This window comes from Falco biarmicus, chromosome 5, assembly GCF_023638135.1.
Source record: "Falco biarmicus isolate bFalBia1 chromosome 5, bFalBia1.pri, whole genome shotgun sequence".
NCBI classification, from domain to species: Eukaryota; Metazoa; Chordata; class Aves; order Falconiformes; family Falconidae; genus Falco; species Falco biarmicus.
In genome coordinates, this window is record NC_079292.1 from 63,860,724 (window position 1) to 63,881,769 (window position 21,046).

General features: G+C 42.6%; 1 protein-coding gene across 1 annotated transcript in view; it reads left to right on the plus strand.

The window, feature by feature from the left end:
- Nucleotides 1-20,767, plus strand: part of AKR1D1 (aldo-keto reductase family 1 member D1) — a 34,965-nt gene extending 14,198 nt beyond the window's left edge. The window contains exons 3-10 of the mRNA XM_056340888.1: nucleotides 2,548-2,715; nucleotides 7,141-7,257; nucleotides 11,197-11,274; nucleotides 13,490-13,612; nucleotides 15,323-15,432; nucleotides 15,908-16,073; nucleotides 16,858-16,940; nucleotides 20,599-20,767. Of these exons, the coding sequence (XP_056196863.1) occupies nucleotides 2,548-2,715; nucleotides 7,141-7,257; nucleotides 11,197-11,274; nucleotides 13,490-13,612; nucleotides 15,323-15,432; nucleotides 15,908-16,073; nucleotides 16,858-16,940; nucleotides 20,599-20,641 (888 nt within the window). The 3' untranslated portion in view covers nucleotides 20,642-20,767. The remainder of the gene's footprint in view (nucleotides 1-2,547; nucleotides 2,716-7,140; nucleotides 7,258-11,196; nucleotides 11,275-13,489; nucleotides 13,613-15,322; nucleotides 15,433-15,907; nucleotides 16,074-16,857; nucleotides 16,941-20,598) is intronic.
- Nucleotides 20,768-21,046: the final 279 nt, after the last annotated feature.

Genomic DNA, 21,046 nt, shown 5'->3' on the forward strand with positions numbered 1-21,046 from the left:
TACAGCTTCAGGAGACAACTGGGAGCTGTGTTCATGCAATCTCTCAAGAGTGCACAGAGAAGAGAGAGGAAAATCTAGGATCAGGTCCACACCCCATTTTCAGGCTCTTCAACAAATGGAAAAAAAGTTTTTAGAAAGCCCCATCTTTTCCTTAAAAAAATAAATCCGTATTAAGGTAATGTATCACTGTACTCTAAATGTTCTGCTTTTATACACTTTAACGATAGATGTCAAATGGGCTGAAACAATCTAGAAGTCACACTGTTTGAAAAATCAGATTTCATAGAGAAAACACAATCACATTTCGTAAAATATACTTCTCCTTTGGATAACTAGTCATCACTTAGGCTTGAGCTCACAAGACCTTTAAGCTGAACTAGTCAGCCTGAGCTTTGCAACTGTGTCTACAGCTGGCATGCAGCTCATTGCTGAGGCAGAGGTCTGAGGTTACTGTCATCAGTAACTGCAGGCTTGTAGTACCTGTGTCAGAGCTTTTTACCTGCTGCCTTCCTAAAAGTTCTTTCTTGCAGGTTCAGGCAGGGAAAAAGCAGAGAACGTGTTGGAGGTTGTCGCTGCTTCATGCCTCGCACTTCTGTAACACTGTCCGACATGCCCCAAGTGAAAACTAGCCATTGACTGTGCCTGAAAGGCTTTTAGCTGCCATGATCTTTGTTATATCCTACTAACAATTAGGAAAAGGCCCTGGCAGGGGCTGAGCATGCCTTTGGGGGGCTCCCACAATGAAAGCAGCAAAGCATTCAAACAAGTGTTTCGTTGTCTCTCTCAATTAACCAGACAATATTGCATCATCACTGCTGTAAATACATTAGCATGCCAAATTGTGCCATTTTGCCTCTCAGCCCTCATTCATGCCTGTAATAAATCAGAGCAAACAGAAGTGACTTTGCATTTTAAGTAACCTTTAGGCACAGCATGCTGGAGCAGAAAGTCCCGCTGAGCCTGAACAGAAGTTGGTCCAGTCAAGACTGATAGCAGCCACCCTGACGGAACATTGAAGAGCAGAGCAAATAGGCCAGGATGTTACACCAGTATATTCTGACACCAGCCTACAGCCCTGGGACTGAAAGACAGATTGACCCCCATGTGTCTTCAGCAGTCCTTCATAGTTCTTTCTTTCATGAATGTGGAAGAGCAGTCCAGTGTCCTTAGTCACTGCAGCATCCTATGGCAGCTATGGGTTTCACATCTAGTTCGGCAGGTGGTGGAAAAGCAGCTGCTTGCTTTATGGCAAAGTCCTGGAGAGCCAAACCAGTGGCTGCTGTAAAAGGGCAGCTTGGAAGGAGGGGAGGGAGACCAATTGCTGTGGTCCTTCCCAACAGCACCTACTGCCAGTCCTGCTTCATGTATTTCCTTAGCATCAGTAAAACCAACAAATCTGACATCCTCTCTTCATACGCTGTCTCATTTCCAGATTTCTCTGGCATCTGTTTTCTTTATAGGAGAAGCAGTCTTGGCCCTTCACTCAGAGGTAGCAAAATCCATCTCTTGGCATTTGCTGCTGACAGCAGCACAGCAGAACAGGTTGACTCACCCTGTTTCAGTTTTCCTTTAAGTGAATCAGATGTCTCTGTCACAGCAGAGCAATGCCTATGAAAAGGGTGGAAGAATAGTGCTGCCATGTGTCACTGAGAGCCCTTGACCACCACCACTTTGAGCTGCCCTGTCATTCTACAAAGTGTGGCAAGAATAAGATGTTTTCAGTACAATTTCAGTGACCAGTCTTCTGCTTTTTTGCTTGTTTTGGCCTAACTGTATTTTGCTTGCCACCTTGGCTGATAGAAAATATGACTGTTCTTGAAAAAACAAGCTTACTCTGAATTTCAGCAAAGATGAGTAAACAAATGCGGCACACAGCACAAAAATGCCACTTGGACTTATTAAGAGGTTCCTTGGGTTCATCTTAAACTGAAGCAGGAAGACGTATGTAAATATACACTAAAGCATCTACTAGTTCTTAGTCACACGGTAAAGCAACTGTCCCAAACTGACCATACCATTAGACAGTCCTGAGCTATCACACTTTGGATTGTGATACCCTCAACGGGAAGTTGATTTGAGGAGAAAGAAGTCAAAACCAAATTCCTGCTCTGCTGAAAGCTTTACTGAGACATAAGGTATTCAAACAGCCTCTGACCAGGCGGGTGGTTGACCAGCTGTGCTCAGCTGAAAGCCCTCTTCCACCCAAGTGAGGGACTTGCTCTCCAGATAAGAAATTCTGAAATAATTTGCCTATCAAAGACATTCAGTTATACTTTCCAAGAACTCTAGTACTCTCTTTTTCCCAGACATACAGTGAATATTTTGCATCGCTCCTTTTTCCACTGTAATTCCGCATTCACGACAGTTTTGAATAAAAGTGCACCACCACATTTTTCTTCAGAAATTGCAACACAGGTGTCTGGGGAGGTAAGGGATGGTTAGGCTGGATGAACTCCAGCATGAACCTTATGCATATCTCAGGGACTCTATAGCATTGCAGGAGAGGTGAGCAGGAGGCTGAAACTGTGTTTATTCTTCTCCCATTAGACTCCCAAAGGTTCCTGTTTGGAGTCGGTGAAGATTGCCATTGATACTGGCTACCGCCATATTGATGGTGCCTTTGTCTACTACAACGAGCATGAAGTGGGACAAGCCATCCGGGAGAAGATTGCTGAAGGCAGGATCAAGCGAGAAGACATTTTTTACTGTGGCAAGGTGAGAAGCTGCACTTAGATTATTCACGCTAAATCCAGGATTTCTGTGAATGGGCTTTCTTAAGAATGTCAGTGGTCAACACCTAGCATGCTTCCAGACCCAACATCCTTTATTTTTCTTTCCTAGCATTACCATAATGCTGCGGAGCTTTATGAGCACTAGATTTGCTGTTAAGTGCAGGAAATCACTGTTGTTCTCAGTTTAAAGCTCTGTTAGCAATGGAAACCACACAACATCCATTCTGCTTAGTATTGTAGGTACCTGCAAGTTTAGACATTGCTACACTCGGTGGTGCTGCTTAAGCTGTTACAGTTGCACGTGTTGTGCTAGCACACATATTTGTATAGTCACACACTGAACCTAACCTAGACAATGATCCTGCAACTGAATTATTTTCTGTTAGAACCCATACAGGTTTGCTGTGAGATTGCACAATGAAAGGGGTGGGAGCAAGCACGTGCATGCAAGTGTCTGTGTACAGGAGAACATCAAGTGCTTAGGTTGGTACTACTGACAGAAAATTACTCATCAAGCTACACCCTTAGTTAGTGTATCACTTGTCATTAAAAAGTTCTTATGATGATGAATCAGCTTGGAGAGAAGATGTCATCACGTCTCTACTTTAGAGCAACAAGGCCAGAGTAATGCATGAGCTAGCTAATGCTTTAAAGTCTTAGCTGTGAAAGCTGATTCCTCTCCTGGAAAAATGAAATCCCTTGTCCAATTCCAATAAAGTGTCTGACAAAAGCTGTTACAACTATGATGGCTGTATCCCAGGTATGAGAGAGAAAGCTCATTGCACATGGCAGAATAAAGATCAAATGGCCCCAGAAAATTCATGATGCCTGTCTAATTTATGGAGTTTATGACCTCGTTCCCCTTCCTGCAGTGCTTCTTTGAAGATGTCAGCCTAATACTTTCCGTTTCTCCTTTCTCTAGTAAGATGTAATCCACAAAAGTTACTCAACAGCCTTGGAAATAAATACCATGGTTCCTAGAGTAACATCCTATGGGATAAGAGACATATTTTACTGTGAGCAATTTAGTTAAGCTCTATAATCTGGGAAATTAAGCTTCAGATTGGGTAGTTTGCAGATCAAACGGATTTTCAGCAGCTATCAAAGTACAGCCATTTCCAGTCTGTAAGGTATGCAACTCTTTTCCAAGTACCCTGCTTGTTCTACTGGTAACAAGCTTGCCATCCAGAGAAATGCTTCATGTCCTCAAATCTTCCACCTTTATCAGGGTAGTCTCTCAGTCTCTCATACGCAAAATATGTTTGGATCAGTCAAAATATTTGGTTTCAATTGTTTTACAGTTTCATTACTGCAAATTACCAGTAATATTTCAAATCAAAACCACAAAGTTTTGCCAAAAGGTTAGAATGAGATGTCCTAACAACGCTGAGTCTTTTCACGTTCCCAACTGCTTCCCCTGAAGTTTATTTTCCCATATAAAACCTTAGGTTCTGTAAAAGCGCGTCTCTTGGCAGATTTTCCAAACTCACTTTATTTATTAAACCTTTCTATATTCAGTTGTCTGATCTAATCGCTGGATGATCTGCCTAGTTAATAATCACTACTTAAACACTGAGCCATCTGTGAAACTGCATTTGATTTCTTGATTGTAAGTTCAGTTGTTCCCTAAACTGCAGATCCCACCGGCTACAGGGCTGCAACACACAGTACCATGGAGCACCGTGGTTCCAGCCTGCCTTGTGACTGTGAGATAGGATAAGTGTGAATTTATCTTTCGGTTGTGTCCTGTTTGTGCTTGACAAAATTTCAGGTGCCCAGAGTGATAGGTCATTACAGTATCTCTGTAGTCTTTAAAGAATTCAAAGGCAGAAGTGGCAAATAGTCTGCAACCAATTCAATCTGTCACAGTCCAGGATTTTCACAGGTTTCACTGAGTATTTTCACAGAAGCTCTGAACTTCCCAGGAGGAGCGAGACTGGATGTCCTTTGCTTTATGAACTTAGGTGTCTTTAGCTTTATGTACCTCACAAACTTATGTATCTTATGAACTTCAGGCAAATATCAAGCCACTGGTAAGGAGCTGACTGATAGGAATTGCTGCATCTTCTGGAAAACATGGTAGATACAGTAGACCATTCTTGGAAGCGGTCTGTATAACGAAAGTTGGTTTTGTTTTGAGCCACGCTGACATCAGAAGTACTGGAAATTCCCGAGACCCTTCAGACTCAAAACCCTCATGCAGATCTTTCCTTAAAGATGATACAAACCAAAGGCCGGTCGGTCAGGAGGGACTAACAAGAACAGCCCCGCTGAGTGGCAGTGTTACTAGAAAAGCAACTTGGTGCAGTCGGGCTGCATCTGCCAGTTGAAATCATCAGCACTTGCACTTGGCTCTTGCTGCTGGCTGGCTGATCAGGCAGAGCAGCTCAGCATCCAGAAATTTTAGAGGTTTTATATCAACTGCCAACATCTCACTTGGCTTATATAGCAAGACCTTTTTGGTCTCCTCTTTCATCCCAGGATATTTCTTTCATTAAACTAGAAGTAACATTTCCAGGAAATGTGGTGTCCTGAAATGCCAAAGCCAGCTGGCAACTTTGACTGCTCAAATGTCTGCATGGGTTCTACTTAGGCAGATAATACAATAACTTGTACAAATCATGAAAACAGTTATGAAACTTAAGTTTCCATGGCATCTATGTATTAACATAGTACAAAAGTTTGCTATTTCTAAAGACTGTTTCTTTAGAGCCTCTGCAGTTTTTTAAAGTAAAGTATACTCACTGGCAAGTACTGAGCTCAATAGCACTGGGCTAGAAAGGGCACTTGGAAAAACTGCTTCTAAACTATCAACATAACTCAGGCTACTAAATCTCTAAAACACAGTAACAAAACAAACTAGAAGAAAGGGTATACAGATTCATTTCCTTACCTGTATTTAATTTCATCTCATTTTACATGTAAAATACTTAAAAGAAACACCAGACCACAGGCTTTCAGGAAATCCAGTGGAACAGCCTGAAACTCCGAGAGCAGAACCTTGGTCCCTTTACTGTAGTATACCTTCAGCCTGTGTAACAACCATCTAGTGATCATAAAACTCTTCATGCCTTGCAACATACAGCTGGGGAAGGCCTAGTATGAATTTCCAGATGGCAAAGCCTGTTTTGGTTTGTCAGGTTAGGGCAGGGTCAGATGTGCTGCTCTCAGTGCAAGTGAACTTAATGGGTCCTTGCCTCTGCTGGCAAAACTGAGTAGACAGTTATTATTCCCCAGGAAAACAATAATCTGGTTTAAAAATGCCAAACATCTGAAATACTTTAAAACTTACCCAGGCTATGTGCTTTGACACCTATAATCATTATCCTCTGAAAATGGTAATTCAAGTGTTTTGTGTCTTAAGAACGAATTCACTCTATACCTTGGCATGCGCTGACTGCCAGCTTTGTTGGCAGAACTGGCTAGACAATGACCATACCAACAAACAGCAGGTTTTCCCAGCCAATAAAGGTGCCAAAAACCTCAACATGGCTCCACATGTCAGTTTTGCACATTGAAAAAAGAAGATAAAATAATACAGCTTATTGCGTGCAAACAAATGGTGTTTTAAACCTTCTACTGTGTATTAATTCTGGGTTTTGTCAATTCTAACTGCAGCAATCAGTTTACAGAGAGTCCTTGGTTACTAATTACCATGCTATGGTTTTATTCTTGCTAGAGATTTGCATCAGCAGAGTTCAGTTAGAGATAGTACTGAAAGCTAATCAACTCAGCACACTCCATAGCAACCTCAGGGCATAGCCCACAAGGAAGCAGTTGTGATTAAAGCGGCTGAAAAGGCTGCACTTTAACTAGTCACACCTGCACTACAGTAACTAAACTATAATACATATTTCACTGAGGACTAGGGAGTAAATTAAAACTTCCCTAGGTCAGGCACCCACTCCAGCTCCATGACCACAGGAGAAAACAGAAAGATTCTTTATGCTGGGTGGTTGGTTGCTCAATAGCTAACCCACACCATCCCAGCTTCTGCCTTCAAGCATAAAACCGACCACAGATTTCTTGTGGGAACAAAGTTTTCCAGTGAAAGCATATGCTTGGAAAACTCAGAAAACAAAAAGCATCTGCCTAAGCTCATTGAGCAGAAGTTTGCAATATCTCGACTCGGAAGAACCTGTGTTGTAATAAACAAATATATATTGCCATTACTGGGTTGGCACTGCAGTCCTGGGCAAAGAGTCCATCTTAACCTCTACATCTGCCTCTGGAAGAGGACAGAATAAGGCCCCTCACCTTTGTCCCGCAGTGATGTAGATCACAATGTCTTTGCACTGTGTACAAAGGGCTCTGTCAGAAGGGAAGTGTTGGTTGGGGGGGTGTGTCAGCTGCAGGATGCATATGTTCCTCCTGGCACCCAGAAAAGAACTTGTGTTTGCCTCCCCAGCTGTGGAATACCTGCCACCCCCCAGAGCTGGTGCGTCCCACACTGGAGAAAACCCTGAAGATCCTGCAGCTGGAGTACGTTGACCTCTACATTATTGAGCTGCCAATGGCTTTCAAGGTAAAAGGAAAAATTGCCTGAAAAATGCATGATTGGCTTGAACCAAGGTCTCCATCTAACATCTTACTTGCAGCTTCCAGTTCACATTGAAAATACCACATTGGCCAGATAGTGTTTGATATATATTACACTCATACATTTCTGTGCACTACCCATGCAAAGAGAGGCTGATGTTTCTTCATACTGCTGGCTCTGAGCGACTTGTAGCCAAAATCATTGAATGCAAGGAGCTCACATGAGAGTTGCATGCCTCCCTTAAAAGTCCCTAAACTTTCTGGCTTCACACCCATTTGTACCTTACTTTACAATTTTCCTCTGCAAGTATATGATATAAAGGCAAATTTAATAATACTGAATTAGAAGAATGAGATTCAAAAAGTATAAGTGGGTTTGAACCCATTAAATCCTTTTTCTTAGAGAGAACAGGGTCAGGCAAGTAGCTGGCTAACTACGTCTGAGGGATGTCTAAGCTCTAAACTGGCCTCTTTTTGCAAGGAAGGTAGTTCTCTGATTACTAAAATTGTATTTTGCTATAGACTCCAAACTGCCAAAAGCATCAGATAGGAAACAATTTACCAACGAAGCAATCACCTTAGACCTGTGGTTCTTTTTTTCCTCCGACAAAGCCATATCCCATTAAGACCTGTATAGGAGTAACTAGACTCCGATATTAAAACTTTATTTATATGGTCCCATGTATGGAATCCTTTTGGGTGCATTTTTAAAAATTTCCCACCACTTGCAATTTCCTGTTTCCCTTTGCTTGTGTTTGTATTCTCTAGTAGTTCATTCTCCCACATAGTGAAGGTCATTGTCTCACAATACAAAGATATAGACAGCTGGCTTTAAAGTAATGTACATCTGACTCCCTGAGGCCTGTATCAACAATCTGAGTTGTTAAAGGAGTAGCAGTCCTAGAGATTCATTCAAGTCCCCCATGAGAGGAGAGAGAAAAAAGTTGCTTTCCGCCTGAAAAATATACATTTTCCTGTGCCAAATACTAAAGGAAAAACCCGCACCCTTTTGCAATGGTGACTGGTTTCCTCTCTTTGCTTCCTCTCTCACAAGTGCACCCATCCCACATGTGATGCTTGCCTTTGGTGAGGGGCATGCAGGTGTAGTACTAAAAAACTTCTATTCTGCCCTAATCTGCAAACATTGGTGCTTTCCTATCTCCCCAAAAGCCTTCTTAGCAATAGTAGTCTTTGCTTAAAACCAGTAAAGTACTTGAGACAAAACTTACAGCCCACTCTGAAACCAGTAAGAAACATGCCCCTGCAGAGCCCAGCAGTGCAAACTGCTATAGGGGCTTTTAGGAGGAGTAACCTGGATTTTGGAGAGCACCACTCGGAGGAGGAAAGCCTCACCATGCCTGCACTTTTAGGTGGCCGAGAATGATTGGAGTAGTCAAGAATAATGTCTGGAGTGACATTTTTCACTGACCTGTCAACATTAACTTGCACCTCCCTGGTTTTTTCCCCTCACAGAGATTCCCCATTCAGGACTTCTGTCCTTCCTCCCTTTAGCCCAGAGGTGGAGCTCAGCCCCTCTACCCTAGCAAGGCAGACGACCAGCAGGAACAGGTCTCCTGCAGGCTACCAAAAGCTCTCTGCCTGAGGAGCTTATACCCACTGGAAGGTTTTCTAGGGGGCTCTGCTAAGATGACTGATCTATCAGTGAGCAGGTACCTGTGCACAAAATGATCTCCAAATCTCTCCCACTACATTGCCTTACCTAGCAGGAAAGCAGGTATTTTAGCCCTACACTGAGCAAGTCTCATCCAAGTATCTTCTTGTCATTTTAAAAGACTAAATCAAAACAGACCATTGGCCTCACTATTTGACTTACTATTGCTTTCTGTTTATAAAATAGACATTCACAAGCTGTTAAAATTGCTCTTTCAAGAAAGCCTGCTTGTCAAAGTCTTCTTTTTTGTGAAAAGCGATAGAATGTGCAGACGTTTCTTCCTGCATCTGTGTTGACGAGGAAATTATTATAATGGGCGCAGTGCTTTTCCTATCAGTAGTTACCAACTGCTGTGTTTTAAATATGCAAGTTGTCTGGTAGCTTTTGGAATACCTCCATACTTTGAAATGACATGCTATGATGTGATCCCTGCATAGTGACAGTGACTGTACAGTGCTAGTGCTGTCCCACTTACTTCAGTGCTCATACGGCAGCATGGTAAGAAGCCACCTTGCATTCAGTCTAAGGTGTGTGGCTGACTGCAAGAGAAAACCACAGCATTTGTGGGAGTGACTGGTGTGGTATAGTCCGTAAGAACCAAAAACTAAAAAACGAGACTAACTTCTGAAAGATGTTTGCAAAGACCCAGTAACCACCATCTCGTCACCATCAAAACACTACCGTTCTTTCAGCACTGTATCCACCTGCAGGCAATTCTTCCATTCAGGAAGAATTGCTTAAAGGGAGAGCCTGGCCGAGAAGGTATTGCCTGGAGATTGTTGAGCAGTGACAACTGTGCTCCGACACCTTGTGTAGTTCCCTGGAGGCAGGAGGATTGATCCTTGTGCGAATCCACAATAGCTGGCACCACTTATCTTAGGATAAGTTTACCTTCAAGCATCGTTCATTCCGACTTTCTCCGCTTTCTGGAACATGAGCAATAGAGGGAAGCCGGGGAATGATAAGTTAGCTAATGTAATAGCCATTTATTGACTACTATATAATGTTGAACAGAAGTTAATGAATAAGAAGTGGAATAGAGTAAGAAGGTCTTCAAGTAAGATGAATTCAGACTCATCCCCTGAACTCAAAGACATCCAGCTGCTATGCATTGAGCTTACAGTCCTTGAAGAGTCTGGAACGTCATGAGGATTAATGGTTTGTTCCAAAATATCATGGGGCAGTTTTGTAAATAGGGCTTTGCTTCAAGTTATGATGGCAAACAGCTTGCCTTCTAATAGAAAAAATTATATAAGAATGTACGCAACAGCCACCTACCTCCTTCTAGTCAAGAATTATTATTTTTTTTCAGGGGCAACAAGTCATCTTTGTTGAATTCATTGAGGAAAATGAGCACATTTGGAGGAGACAGGCTTTTGCCTGTAACTTAGACCCTGGCCTCTGAAATCTGAGGCTGTATTTTCCTTAGGCTCACTTTTCCCCCATGAAATGCCTTGAATTTGAACTTGATTGAATTGGGAGGCACCAGTTACTGATCATATTAGTCACAGCTGCATGTTCCCAAGGAATTACCATGGTAACATCTTGTACTCACGCCTTTGAAATGTAGCAGCTTGCAGTCAGATCAAGTGTCAAACATCACTGAAGCATTTTTATGAAGATAAGTGAAATTGCAATCAGACATGAGGGTGGGAAGTGTTAATGCATTACTTGCAACAGCAGTGAAATGACCAGCAAATAACAGAAAGCCGTGCTCATGAGATATCAGCTCATAACTCATTTCTGAAGTCTTGTTTGTGGGGTATAGAGAGAGGAAGAAAGTTCCTAGTGCCTAAAGAAAGGTGGGTAATGCACTTAGAGAGGTTCATGGCCTGTACTATAGCTATGCACATAGCCCTTTACCACTAGTAAATTGTTCTTGTAAATAGTCCCTCCAATTGTTGGGAGTAAAACTGAGCTGGTACTCTTCCCAGGTGCTTAGGTCACAAGCAGTATCAAGGGAAGGGCTGGGAAGAAAGGAAAGAAGTAGTAGTAAAGTATGCAGGTTTGGTACTGTAACCCAGCCCTTTGGAAGGAGACTAATCCTTCGGATGCCATAGTGTAAAAGTCAGAAGTTCACCGAAAATTGAGGCCATCTGTGAACTCCTGAGTGCACACTATGTGACAACACTGAGTGTTTCAGAAAGCTTGATTGTTTTTTTGTTTGGTAGTAGAAACAGTCTTGGAAAAAATCTTTGCTCTGAGGAGTGATAATGTGTCTTTAAAGCACAAAAGTGTGGTTTTGCTTTTCAGCCTGGAGATGCCATCTACCCTAAAGATGAAAATGGGAAAATTATCTACCATGAGACAGACTTATGTGCCACCTGGGAGGTAAGAAAGCACAACATCCATCCACACATGCTCTTAAACCCACACATCCTCATTCTCAGTTTTACTTGTGGCCTTTGTAAACAGAGCTGAGGCACACTGACGAAGCAAATGACTCAAATTCTACTAGCTCCATGGATAAATCTTACTTCTGTCCCTAAGAATGTTGCTTCTTGCCATCACTTAATTATTTTTATAACAAAATGAAACATTGCTGAAGTGTCTGACATCCACATTCCTTCTTTCAGAGTGCACTCTATATTTGGTAGTTGAGGTATCTGTAGGTTTTACCAAGCCCTCCTCTTTATCAGTTCATTACAGAAGGAGAAAGTTGGAGCCCTAAGTGACTGGATCCTCCTAAAAAAAGCAGGGGAAAAAAGGAAGCTTTTCACCTTAAAAAAAAAAAATCACCACAATTTGTCCTAAAGCTCACCATAAAAAACTACACAAAAAACAGCAAAACCATTACCATCAGAACAAATTCATTCAAATTTAATTATCAGATGAGAACACAAGGTATTTCTGCTAAGACGACTTGGAGGAAAGTAGCATTTGTCTGAGAGATGGCATCCTAGGTTTTTTTGCGATCACTCTAGTCCTTTAGCCAGGTGTCTCCTTAAGCCTACTGCCACTTGGCTTCAGGATCTCAGGTGAAGCCACATGTGTGTGATTAGCAATCTCTTCACATTCCTGCCTCTCAAAGCCTTGGACACTCTAAGTCATGGCCAAAATTGGTCAGCTCTCCTTCTGCACCAGGTCTGCTGCAGAAGCATCACTAATGCATCCCAGTTCACACCAAGGGAAATAACATGGGCTACTACATGCTCCACTTCAGCTTGCACTGTCCAGAGCCGGGTAAACACATCCCAGTTTAGCTTTACTCAAGGTGCAGCAGAGAGAGGTGGAGGACGGGTGAAACTCTTGAGTGAAAGTTCAGAATGGGAGAGAGCCTGGGCAGGTTTGGGCTTTCCCCTGGCAGCTGAGCCATCCAGGCTGGGTCTGAGGGGGAACGGGGGCTTCCACGTCAGCTGTTAACCCTTGTCTTGGGCTGGTACTGTTCATTCCTGTTTCACAGGCTAGTTGCTCAAACATTAAGAGCAACAGCTGTCCAAACACCGTTACGGTTTTATCTTCAAGCTGGTGCTTATTGTAAAGGGTATGTTGTAGCAGGCTACTCTCTTCAGCTAGTAAGCCAAGAGAAAAAATAGGTGATGGTGAGTGCCTGCAAATAGTAACATCAGTCTAAAAAAACTGGCTAAACTCAATCCAGATAATTTCACCCTCTCCGTATGGTGCTAGCAGACAAAAACGGCTTCACATGATTATATTTGCCGACTTGTCACTGAGTGATACAAAGCATACGAGGCCAACTAGAGGTCATAATACATGGTGCCTCTTACCTCCCTGCTTTCAGCTCCTGTGAGACAGAAAGAAATAACAAAACGTGCAGGAGGGGCATCCAGCTCCACAGTGGGGTCTGCTCTGCCTCAAACAGGCACTGAATCATTTGGGTGCAGTTTCTGGGAGGAGAGGGGAGTACCACAGGAAAGGACCCTTTTTTCCCCCTTAACATCCTAGCAGATGAAGCTAATGAAGACCATGGCATGTATTCATATCCTGTATTCATAAGGCTTGCTCAGCTATTAGAGTTTGTCTGAAGTACAGAATACCTAGAATTCCTCTCCCCTCCCTATTTTTTCTACTTTATACTGTACTGAAGTTTTCTGTGCTGGTTTTGTCATGTGCCTTGTGAGATATGCAGGGGATTTCACTGGATAGAGACTTCATATAAATGCTGTTGCAGAAATAAAAGGAATAAATTGACTTATCAGGAAAGCAATCTGTTTTGTTCACTCTCCTTTCTCCAGCTTTTGAGGCTGCACTAAAGCAGCATAAGGTAAAGAAAGCTCTTTGAAAGCAGATGTCTGGCACTTAAGTATCTGTATCTTAGATTAATCTTTCTGCTCCCCAGACAATTTCTATCCTCATAGGAGGTATAAAACATAAGGGTTTGGTCTGGAAAGCAGATCCACACAGGAATGGAGTTTAGAATAGCAGGACAGCACCAGCCCTCATGCTGAGAGAGCTGTCCATTCTGCTGCAGCAAAGGTTTTTCTGCAGTCTCAAGAAAAGTCCATCTTCTACCTACTTTTAAAATGCATGCTCCAAGGAATCAAGCCAACATGTGGGACTCCACTGATTTTTGCTTTCTTTGCAGGCAATGGAAGCATGTAAAGATGCAGGCTTGGCAAAGTCTATTGGAGTATCCAATTTCAACCGCAGGCAGCTGGAGATGATCCTGAACAAGCCAGGACTTAAGTACAAACCTGTCAGCAACCAGGTATGACTGCAGGCAGTGCCTGCCACGTTGCCCCTGCCCTGTAGGGATTGCCACCGTGTGTGGAAAGGTGACGTACACTTTGCCACAGATGCTGCCTTCCATAATGTCATACTTCCATTTCTAGCTTGAAAATATTACTCATCCTATCTAGGCCAAAGATAAATATTTGAAGGTGCTGGAACAATTGCTCTCCTCAGTTCTTGCTCCAGGGCTATAAAACTAGTGCCTCTGTGCCAAAGCTCCATAACAAGGTTGAATGCTGAGTCAATTCAGATCTTAAGTCTCTGCCATGTACCTTAAAGTCCAAAAAATTCCCAAGACAATCCATTCAGAGTTAGCCAGTTCTCAGTGAAGCCACGTCTACCTCAGCTGACACCAAAACAACACTAAGTATCAGAGATCCTGAGTCACTCTAAGCTCCAAGTCTGAAAGCCATGAGAAGTAACTCCTAGATTTCCTGTACTTGCTCTCCCGTGCCTTTCCTATAAGATGTCAGTAAGAGTTAGAGAAAAACTTAAATTACAGAGGAGACCCTACTAAGCAGCCAACTTGAGTAGAGCAAGCCTGTGAAGACGATAGGCACGTCTGAGTTAAATTACAGCAGCAGAGCTCAGAGAAGGCAGTAAGCGGCAGTGACCCATCTGAATGCCCAGTACTTTGACTCTGGCATTTGGCAGGTCTCTGCATTTCCTCGAAATCACTGGGAAGCTCTTCTAATTCATCTGGCACAAACAGATATCCATGTTAGCAATATCAGAGAAGAGGCCAGAGACCAACTGGGACCAGCTTCCCACCCTCAGCGCCTGGCCTGGAGGGCTGGGGTTGACATGGAGCAGGGCAGGGAACCTGGCCATCACCTTCAGTTCGGTCTCTGGCCTGCAGGGAAAGGCAGCCTATGAGGGGAGGAAATTCCAGCACCCTTCACTGGGTATTAATATGCCCAGTGGGCGCAAAATGCAATTGCTGTTTCTGGCATGCCCTTATGACTGCCCTGAGCATTGCTGCTGCTTCCTGGGGTTGAGGAAAACCAGGCAAAAGATTAAGCCCAGCTTCGGGCAGCTAGCCAGCAGACATAGATGTGCCAGCTAGCTTCAGACTGCCTGCAAACAGTGGTTACTCTGTCACCTTGTAGACATCCCTTTCCCAGAGACTAAGAATGCAGCCAGAAAATCCCTGCCTGTAAGGGAACAGCATTTGCAATGTGGGAGGGCAGAGCTTCCAACAAGGTCATCATAAGCATCCTGGGGATGTCTCACCTTTTGCATATCTCCCTCTCACCTTTTTATCTGGGGCAGCTTATGCCAGCACTTCCCCTAATAACAACATCAGATTAGTCACCCTGAATGCAAGAGGCAGAGAAATGAAGATCTGACCCAGATGAGATGGGTTGCCTTCTCAGCCTACTTCTCTAGTGAGCTTCCCTCCCCCCTCCTCATTGCCACCTTTCCACTGGGGGCCAATAACAATTCCCTGCAGACAAATTGTAGTCATGGATATTGATCTGCTGTCCACAAAAGAAAAAAAAAAATCCATCACCCAGCAATGTGCAATTAGAACAGTAACCACAAACTGAGTTTCCCTATTCTTTAACTTACCTGTATCTTTTCCTGAAAGTACCACTTGGTCTGTAGCTCTCACAAATATGGGGACACCATCTGCTTCTATATCTGGCCCTGTTGGTTAATTATTCTTTCTGCATTACTCATGTAGGTCGAATGCCATCCCTATTTTACCCAACCAAAACTCTTGGAGTTTTGCAGACAACACAACATTGTTATTGTTGGGTACAGCCCATTGGGAACCTCAAGAGATGAAACATGGTAAGTCCCCATGTTACTTTCTAATCAAAGGACAATATCCATGAACAGTATAATAGCTCTTCACAGCTGCATCTCTGTGCAAAATACTTTTGTCCCCATTTTCAAAGTAGTTTTGAACTTCAATGTCTAAATATTCTGTTGTGAATGTAAACTTGCAATGCTCCTGCCGCACACTGTCATCAAAAAATGCCAGGTTTCTGTATAGGAGGTTGCTTTAGTTCCCCTCTGACAGAAAGCAAGTGTCTGTAACTGGGAATGTCAAGGAAGTAAGGAAGTAAAAACTAAGACAACATTAGGACATCGCATAGGAAGTTGCCACTGACAGCCCACCAACTTAACTGCCAAAGCTTTTCTCCCATCTTTCACGCTGCTTGTCAAAAAGGTGCAGTATTCTGTCCACAAACAAGTAGATTACTATGTTCTGACATGGAAGATTAGGGGGTTTTGATTTTCTTTCTTTCCAATTTTCTTCCAGGGTAAACGTGTCCTCCCCTCCTTTACTGAAGGATCCTGTGCTGAATGCCATTGGCAAGAAGTACAACAAGACAGCTGCACAGGTTGCTTTACGTTTCAGCATCCAGAGAGGGGTAGTGGTCATCCCAAAAAGTTTCAATCCACAACGCATCAGAGAGAATTTCCAGGTAAGTTTGTACTCCAATGGTGCATGGATAAATCCACTTACATTGGCTTAGCCCTTATAGAAGGTTATTTTCCCATTTCTTTCTGTAGACATAAGGCTTGGCCAACGTCAAGCTTTGCTGTATTTTATGGTTTTTGTGCCCATCACTTAATGGTATCATAATGTGACATTAGTAGAGCAAAGTAGACTAAATTTTGGTGTCTTTTAATCCTCCGAAACAGATAAAGTTTCAGGTGGTGGTATATCCCAGAACACCAGTTGTTGCAGTAAGCAGCACAAGCAAAATGAAGCAATTCAGTAGGTCAGCATCCCAAGGTTGCTGGCTGTAGGTGTTCAGGAACGACTGACCTGTTCTGCTCAGTCTTCAGATATAGGGCAGCTTTATCAGGGAAGGGTTGCTGCCTACAGGTGTGCCAGAAAGGCTCATAATAACCACACCACCAGAGATCATCTGGCTTGCCCACTAACACCAAAATAAGATGAAGAATTTGTTCCCATGTCCCTTGCAGCAATGAGTACTCGCACTGCTCCCTGCTTTCCCTGCCAATGTATTCCTTTCAAAGCTGGTGACCCAGTACTTGCCAGACTACCTTTCTCTTCTTGTGAAAGACTATAAGCAAATGTGACTGGACTTTTTCATGCCCTCAAGACTTTCCTACAAGTGCAAGCAAGTATGGTGAGGGACACAGGGGAAGGGGAGGGGATTGTAATTCTGAAACCTGGAACATATGAACATTGATTATGACATGAAACACTAACTTATTCCTAACGTGTCCTTCCATTAGATCTTTGACTTCTGCCTCACTGAGAAAGAGATGAAAGAAATTGAAGCCCTGAACAAAAACGTTCGTTATGTGGAACTGTTAATGTAAGTCCAGGAGGAATACTAGATCCTCACAGAACATTCCTGTCTTTTCAGAGGATTTTAAAAAACCCAAACAAACACTTCCTTTTAATAGTAATTTTTGTATAAATCACCTTATTTTTAGATAAGGCTTAAATATGGGAGGTCTTTAATGCAGCCTGAATATGTTCCTGGACCTGTTGCAAAAATAAGCGTGCAATACTTGCTCACAGCTCAGATGTCAAAAGCCCACCGCGTAGAAAGTGACTGTGTCTGGTTATTCCACCTCTGCTCCATCTCCTTAAACACTTTCTGCTATGTGTTGTAGTGACAGCCTCAGCCACTGATGAGGTGTAGCATTGCCCCATCTAACAGTGCAGACAGAGCTAAAATTCAAATAGGAGCACTTTGTCTTCCCCCTCCTTCTCACCTTCATTTCCAGTGCTCAGCAAGTCGTGTTGCTGCTCGTGTACAATGGCTTACGGATTGTAAACCCGGTGTTTCCAGAGGCAGCTTGTCCTAAATTGCCACATGGAAGGCTGAGAATTAAGAACACTGCTACATGAAACCACAAGGCTGACTTAGGGAGAACTCTGCTCCTTTTTGCTTAATACTTTGTTCAGAGTATCAAGATTCACCTACCCAACTTCCTTATTAAAGTGGGTACATCTTAGTGACCACAAGCAGTCAGAAACTTTCTTTTGGCCTCTTCTTTGATGCTGTCAACTTCAGCAATATCCCTCTCCTGCTGTCATGTGAGTTGTACCTTCTTGCATGGAAAGCAGAAAACAATACAGCTTGTTTGACTGCTAGACCACTTCCTAAGTTCTCGGAGGAGATCATAACAAGGCTTGATCTCTTACTTCTTGTGATCTAAAGCTTACCACCTAATGTACTTGTGCTTCATGGGAAGGCTACACTACCTCAGAAAACTCAGACTGACCCAACATCATCTTTTCCAGAGAAAGAGGCCATTTGTTTTTCCTTCAGCTCAATAGCACCTACAGTTTATGGCCAGACTTTATGCTTTCCCCTTTTCAGGGCACTCAATATGTAGCCAAATGCTAGAGATTTTTTCCATGCATTTCTCTTGTTACCTTGGATTATCTGTGTCTTGCCAAACTGTATCATGCTCAAGCACTAAAAATAATGAAAAGCAGGATAGCAGCATCAATAGCACTCTAAAACGTTGACAATTGCCCAAAAGATGGGGGGAAACATTGCAAAGGAGCAAATAAACCACTTACTGTGCTGCATAAATATGATAAGAAATATGAACTCAGTTAAAAACATCATAATGGGGCCCATCTTTCACATTTAAGCTCAGCCAGGTGCTCCGAGGCTTTAGTTTCTTAAAACTTAAAATAGCCTTCCATCAATTAGCAGCACTTAGTTCCAGAAGGCTTTCACATATGGCCCAAAAGATTCTTATATGTGTTTTGGTATTTGAAATTGTTTGCTTTTTCATAGCTAAGTTGAGTTACAACATAATTTAAACTTTTAGTGAGTATATACACAAAATGTAACCTCAGTGCAAATGCAAGAGCCTTTTCCAGAAGCAAAGTTGAAGGCTGCAAACACTCACAGAAGAACTTTAAGCCATTAATCCAAAAACTAATAAATGAAATGCTTTGCTTTATTAGACTAAATTTGGTCACAGGAGGCCACTGAGGACAAGGAAAACAGAATGCATAGGATCAACATTGCCGGCTCTATTTTTCAAATGAGTGCCATGTTTCAGGAAAACGTTTAAATACAGTCTGACCTCAACTGTGAAAAATTCCTTCTCAGAAAAGTGATGTTGCCATGTAAGGAGCAGCTAAACATATATCTGCCTACTATGTGTTCTTGCACGGAGGTGTCTGGAATCGACACTGCAACAGATGAGTTACCAGCCTAAAGAGATTTCTTATTTTCAGATACATGTTGCTGGATGAAAAGTCAAACTATCATACAGAAATATTTTTGGTTAGTCAGTTTTGTGTAAAACCTTTAAGTGCTGTGATGCAAATGCCAGCAGGAATGGAAAACTCCAGCTTTCCTCTGGCTCTTCCAGTTATCATCTACCATGGGTACTTGTGTGCAGATCTCTTCTGATGTTATAAGCCCATACAAACAGGATATTGCAGAAGGAGTTGACAAGTTAAGCATCTGAGCAGAAAATTGAGGTTTTGTAAAAGTGAGAACTCCAGGAAATCTCAGTCTGAAATGGTTTCTTTTCCCCCTCAGAGAAGTCTGGTAGTGTTATGCTGGGCGAGTTTTTCATTAATCTGTCTGCTTGATTTATCTTGTCCTCCCAGTCTCTGCTATGGATATTCTTCCATACCAGTTATTCCAAGCTGCATAGACTCCTCTGAGTGAATCGTTTTCACTCAAAAGACTCAGACCTTCAAACATGTGAGATCTGATTAGCAAGCATGCTCCACAGATGGAAAGTAGATGACACTGGCAACTCAGATATTGTCAAATTATACTGAAATCAAACAAGCCAAAGTTTTGTGGCTTGGGTTTTTTTTCTGAACCAACTCAATGTTAATGTGTAAACACTTCAGTTTGGCTGAATATTGGAATGAAATGTTTTGGCACAACCAATTCAAAATATTTGATGCCTTCCAGTTAGTTACCTTCAATATTGTGAAATGTATCCTTCCCTTACTGGAATGATTCACAACTGGGATAAATGCCACTATTTGTTGTGCTCTGCTGTAAGGCAAGGCAGCCAGCTGCCATGGTGCACCTGAGAATGTTCTTCAGAAATTTTTGATTTTGCTAATGGAAAGTATCTGTCAAAGCAGGGCTTGTGGTTTAGCATCACTTCCTCAAACAACCAACAAAGCCCACAACAAAACACAACTACCTTTCTCTCAAGTCTGCCAATAATGAGCAAGTGGTGTTATTTTTTCACTTGCAGTTGACAACTGGGAATTTTCTCCTTGCCTTCTATAATGATCCTGGACCAGCATCTTCCCTGAGCATGCAGGTTTTTAGATGAAGCCTGAAGCATCGCTACCTTTGGTAGTATACAGCCATGAACATCCCTTTCTCCCCTGAACTGGGTCACCCTAAAGCTTCTTTGTAAATTCTCTGCCACTGGTGATATTAACCCAGTAGGACATCTATATCTAGGCTGAGCTAGATGACAGCCAGACCTGGTCTGGCTATGACAGCCACTTGGAGAAAGCACCAGACCAGACCCAGACATGTCAGCTGTAAGTACATAAGCCAAAGTAGTAGCATCTGGTGTCTCCACCTCTCCATCAATTTCTGATGGTCTTTGTAGACATCTGAACAAAGAAGTCTTCCTCTTCCACAATGTACATGTAGTGAAGCCATCCTCCTTCCCTAGAACACTCCTACTAGCTCAAGTTAAATCAACTGAGTTAAATAGCAAGAATAACAGAGATCCAAACTCTTGGCTTTTCCCAACTGTCCTCAAGGTATGCAGCCTGTAGGCCTGAAAAATGGTCCTTCACTGCCCTCTCCTTAAATGCACAGGTTTGCTTCCAGTTCTGCAGGGAAGATTATTCAGAGCAGACAGCTGCTGAATAAGCAGGAGAGCCTTCCATGAAGGCCATCTATATATTGCAAGGAAAAGATTTGCCAGGCACAGGTCAACTGCATCTGTGATGTGACATCCTGCTTCACCTGAAAAGCTCACTTGTTCAATCTGACCTATTCACAGGTGGCGTGATCATCCCGAGTATCCCTTCAACGACGAATACTGAGAACAAGGTGTGTCCGGGCAGGTTCCTCAGTGCTGTTAAGCTTCACTGAAAGAGACCTGACATTTGGGGTGCTTTGACTTCATGGGAGACTGTTCAAATCAGCATTAAAAAACATCAAGACATTTACTTCCTCTTGTCTTGTCAGTCTCTTATTGCTACGGAAAAGCAGATCTATTTAACCTGTTGAATCTCTGGTTTTGGCTTAGGAGGCTTTAACTCAGCATTGAAGCTTCAAAACCAACGGCTGATAAAACTGAAGAGTTCTTGTGGAAACAAGCCAAATAATCTTCACTCAATTGCACGTTCTTCAGATTTGAAACAAGAAGTTCTGCTTCAGTAGATGTGAAGCAATATCATTTTGTTTCACAGCGCAAGTGAAATTTAGTGGTGAACTAATCTGATTTG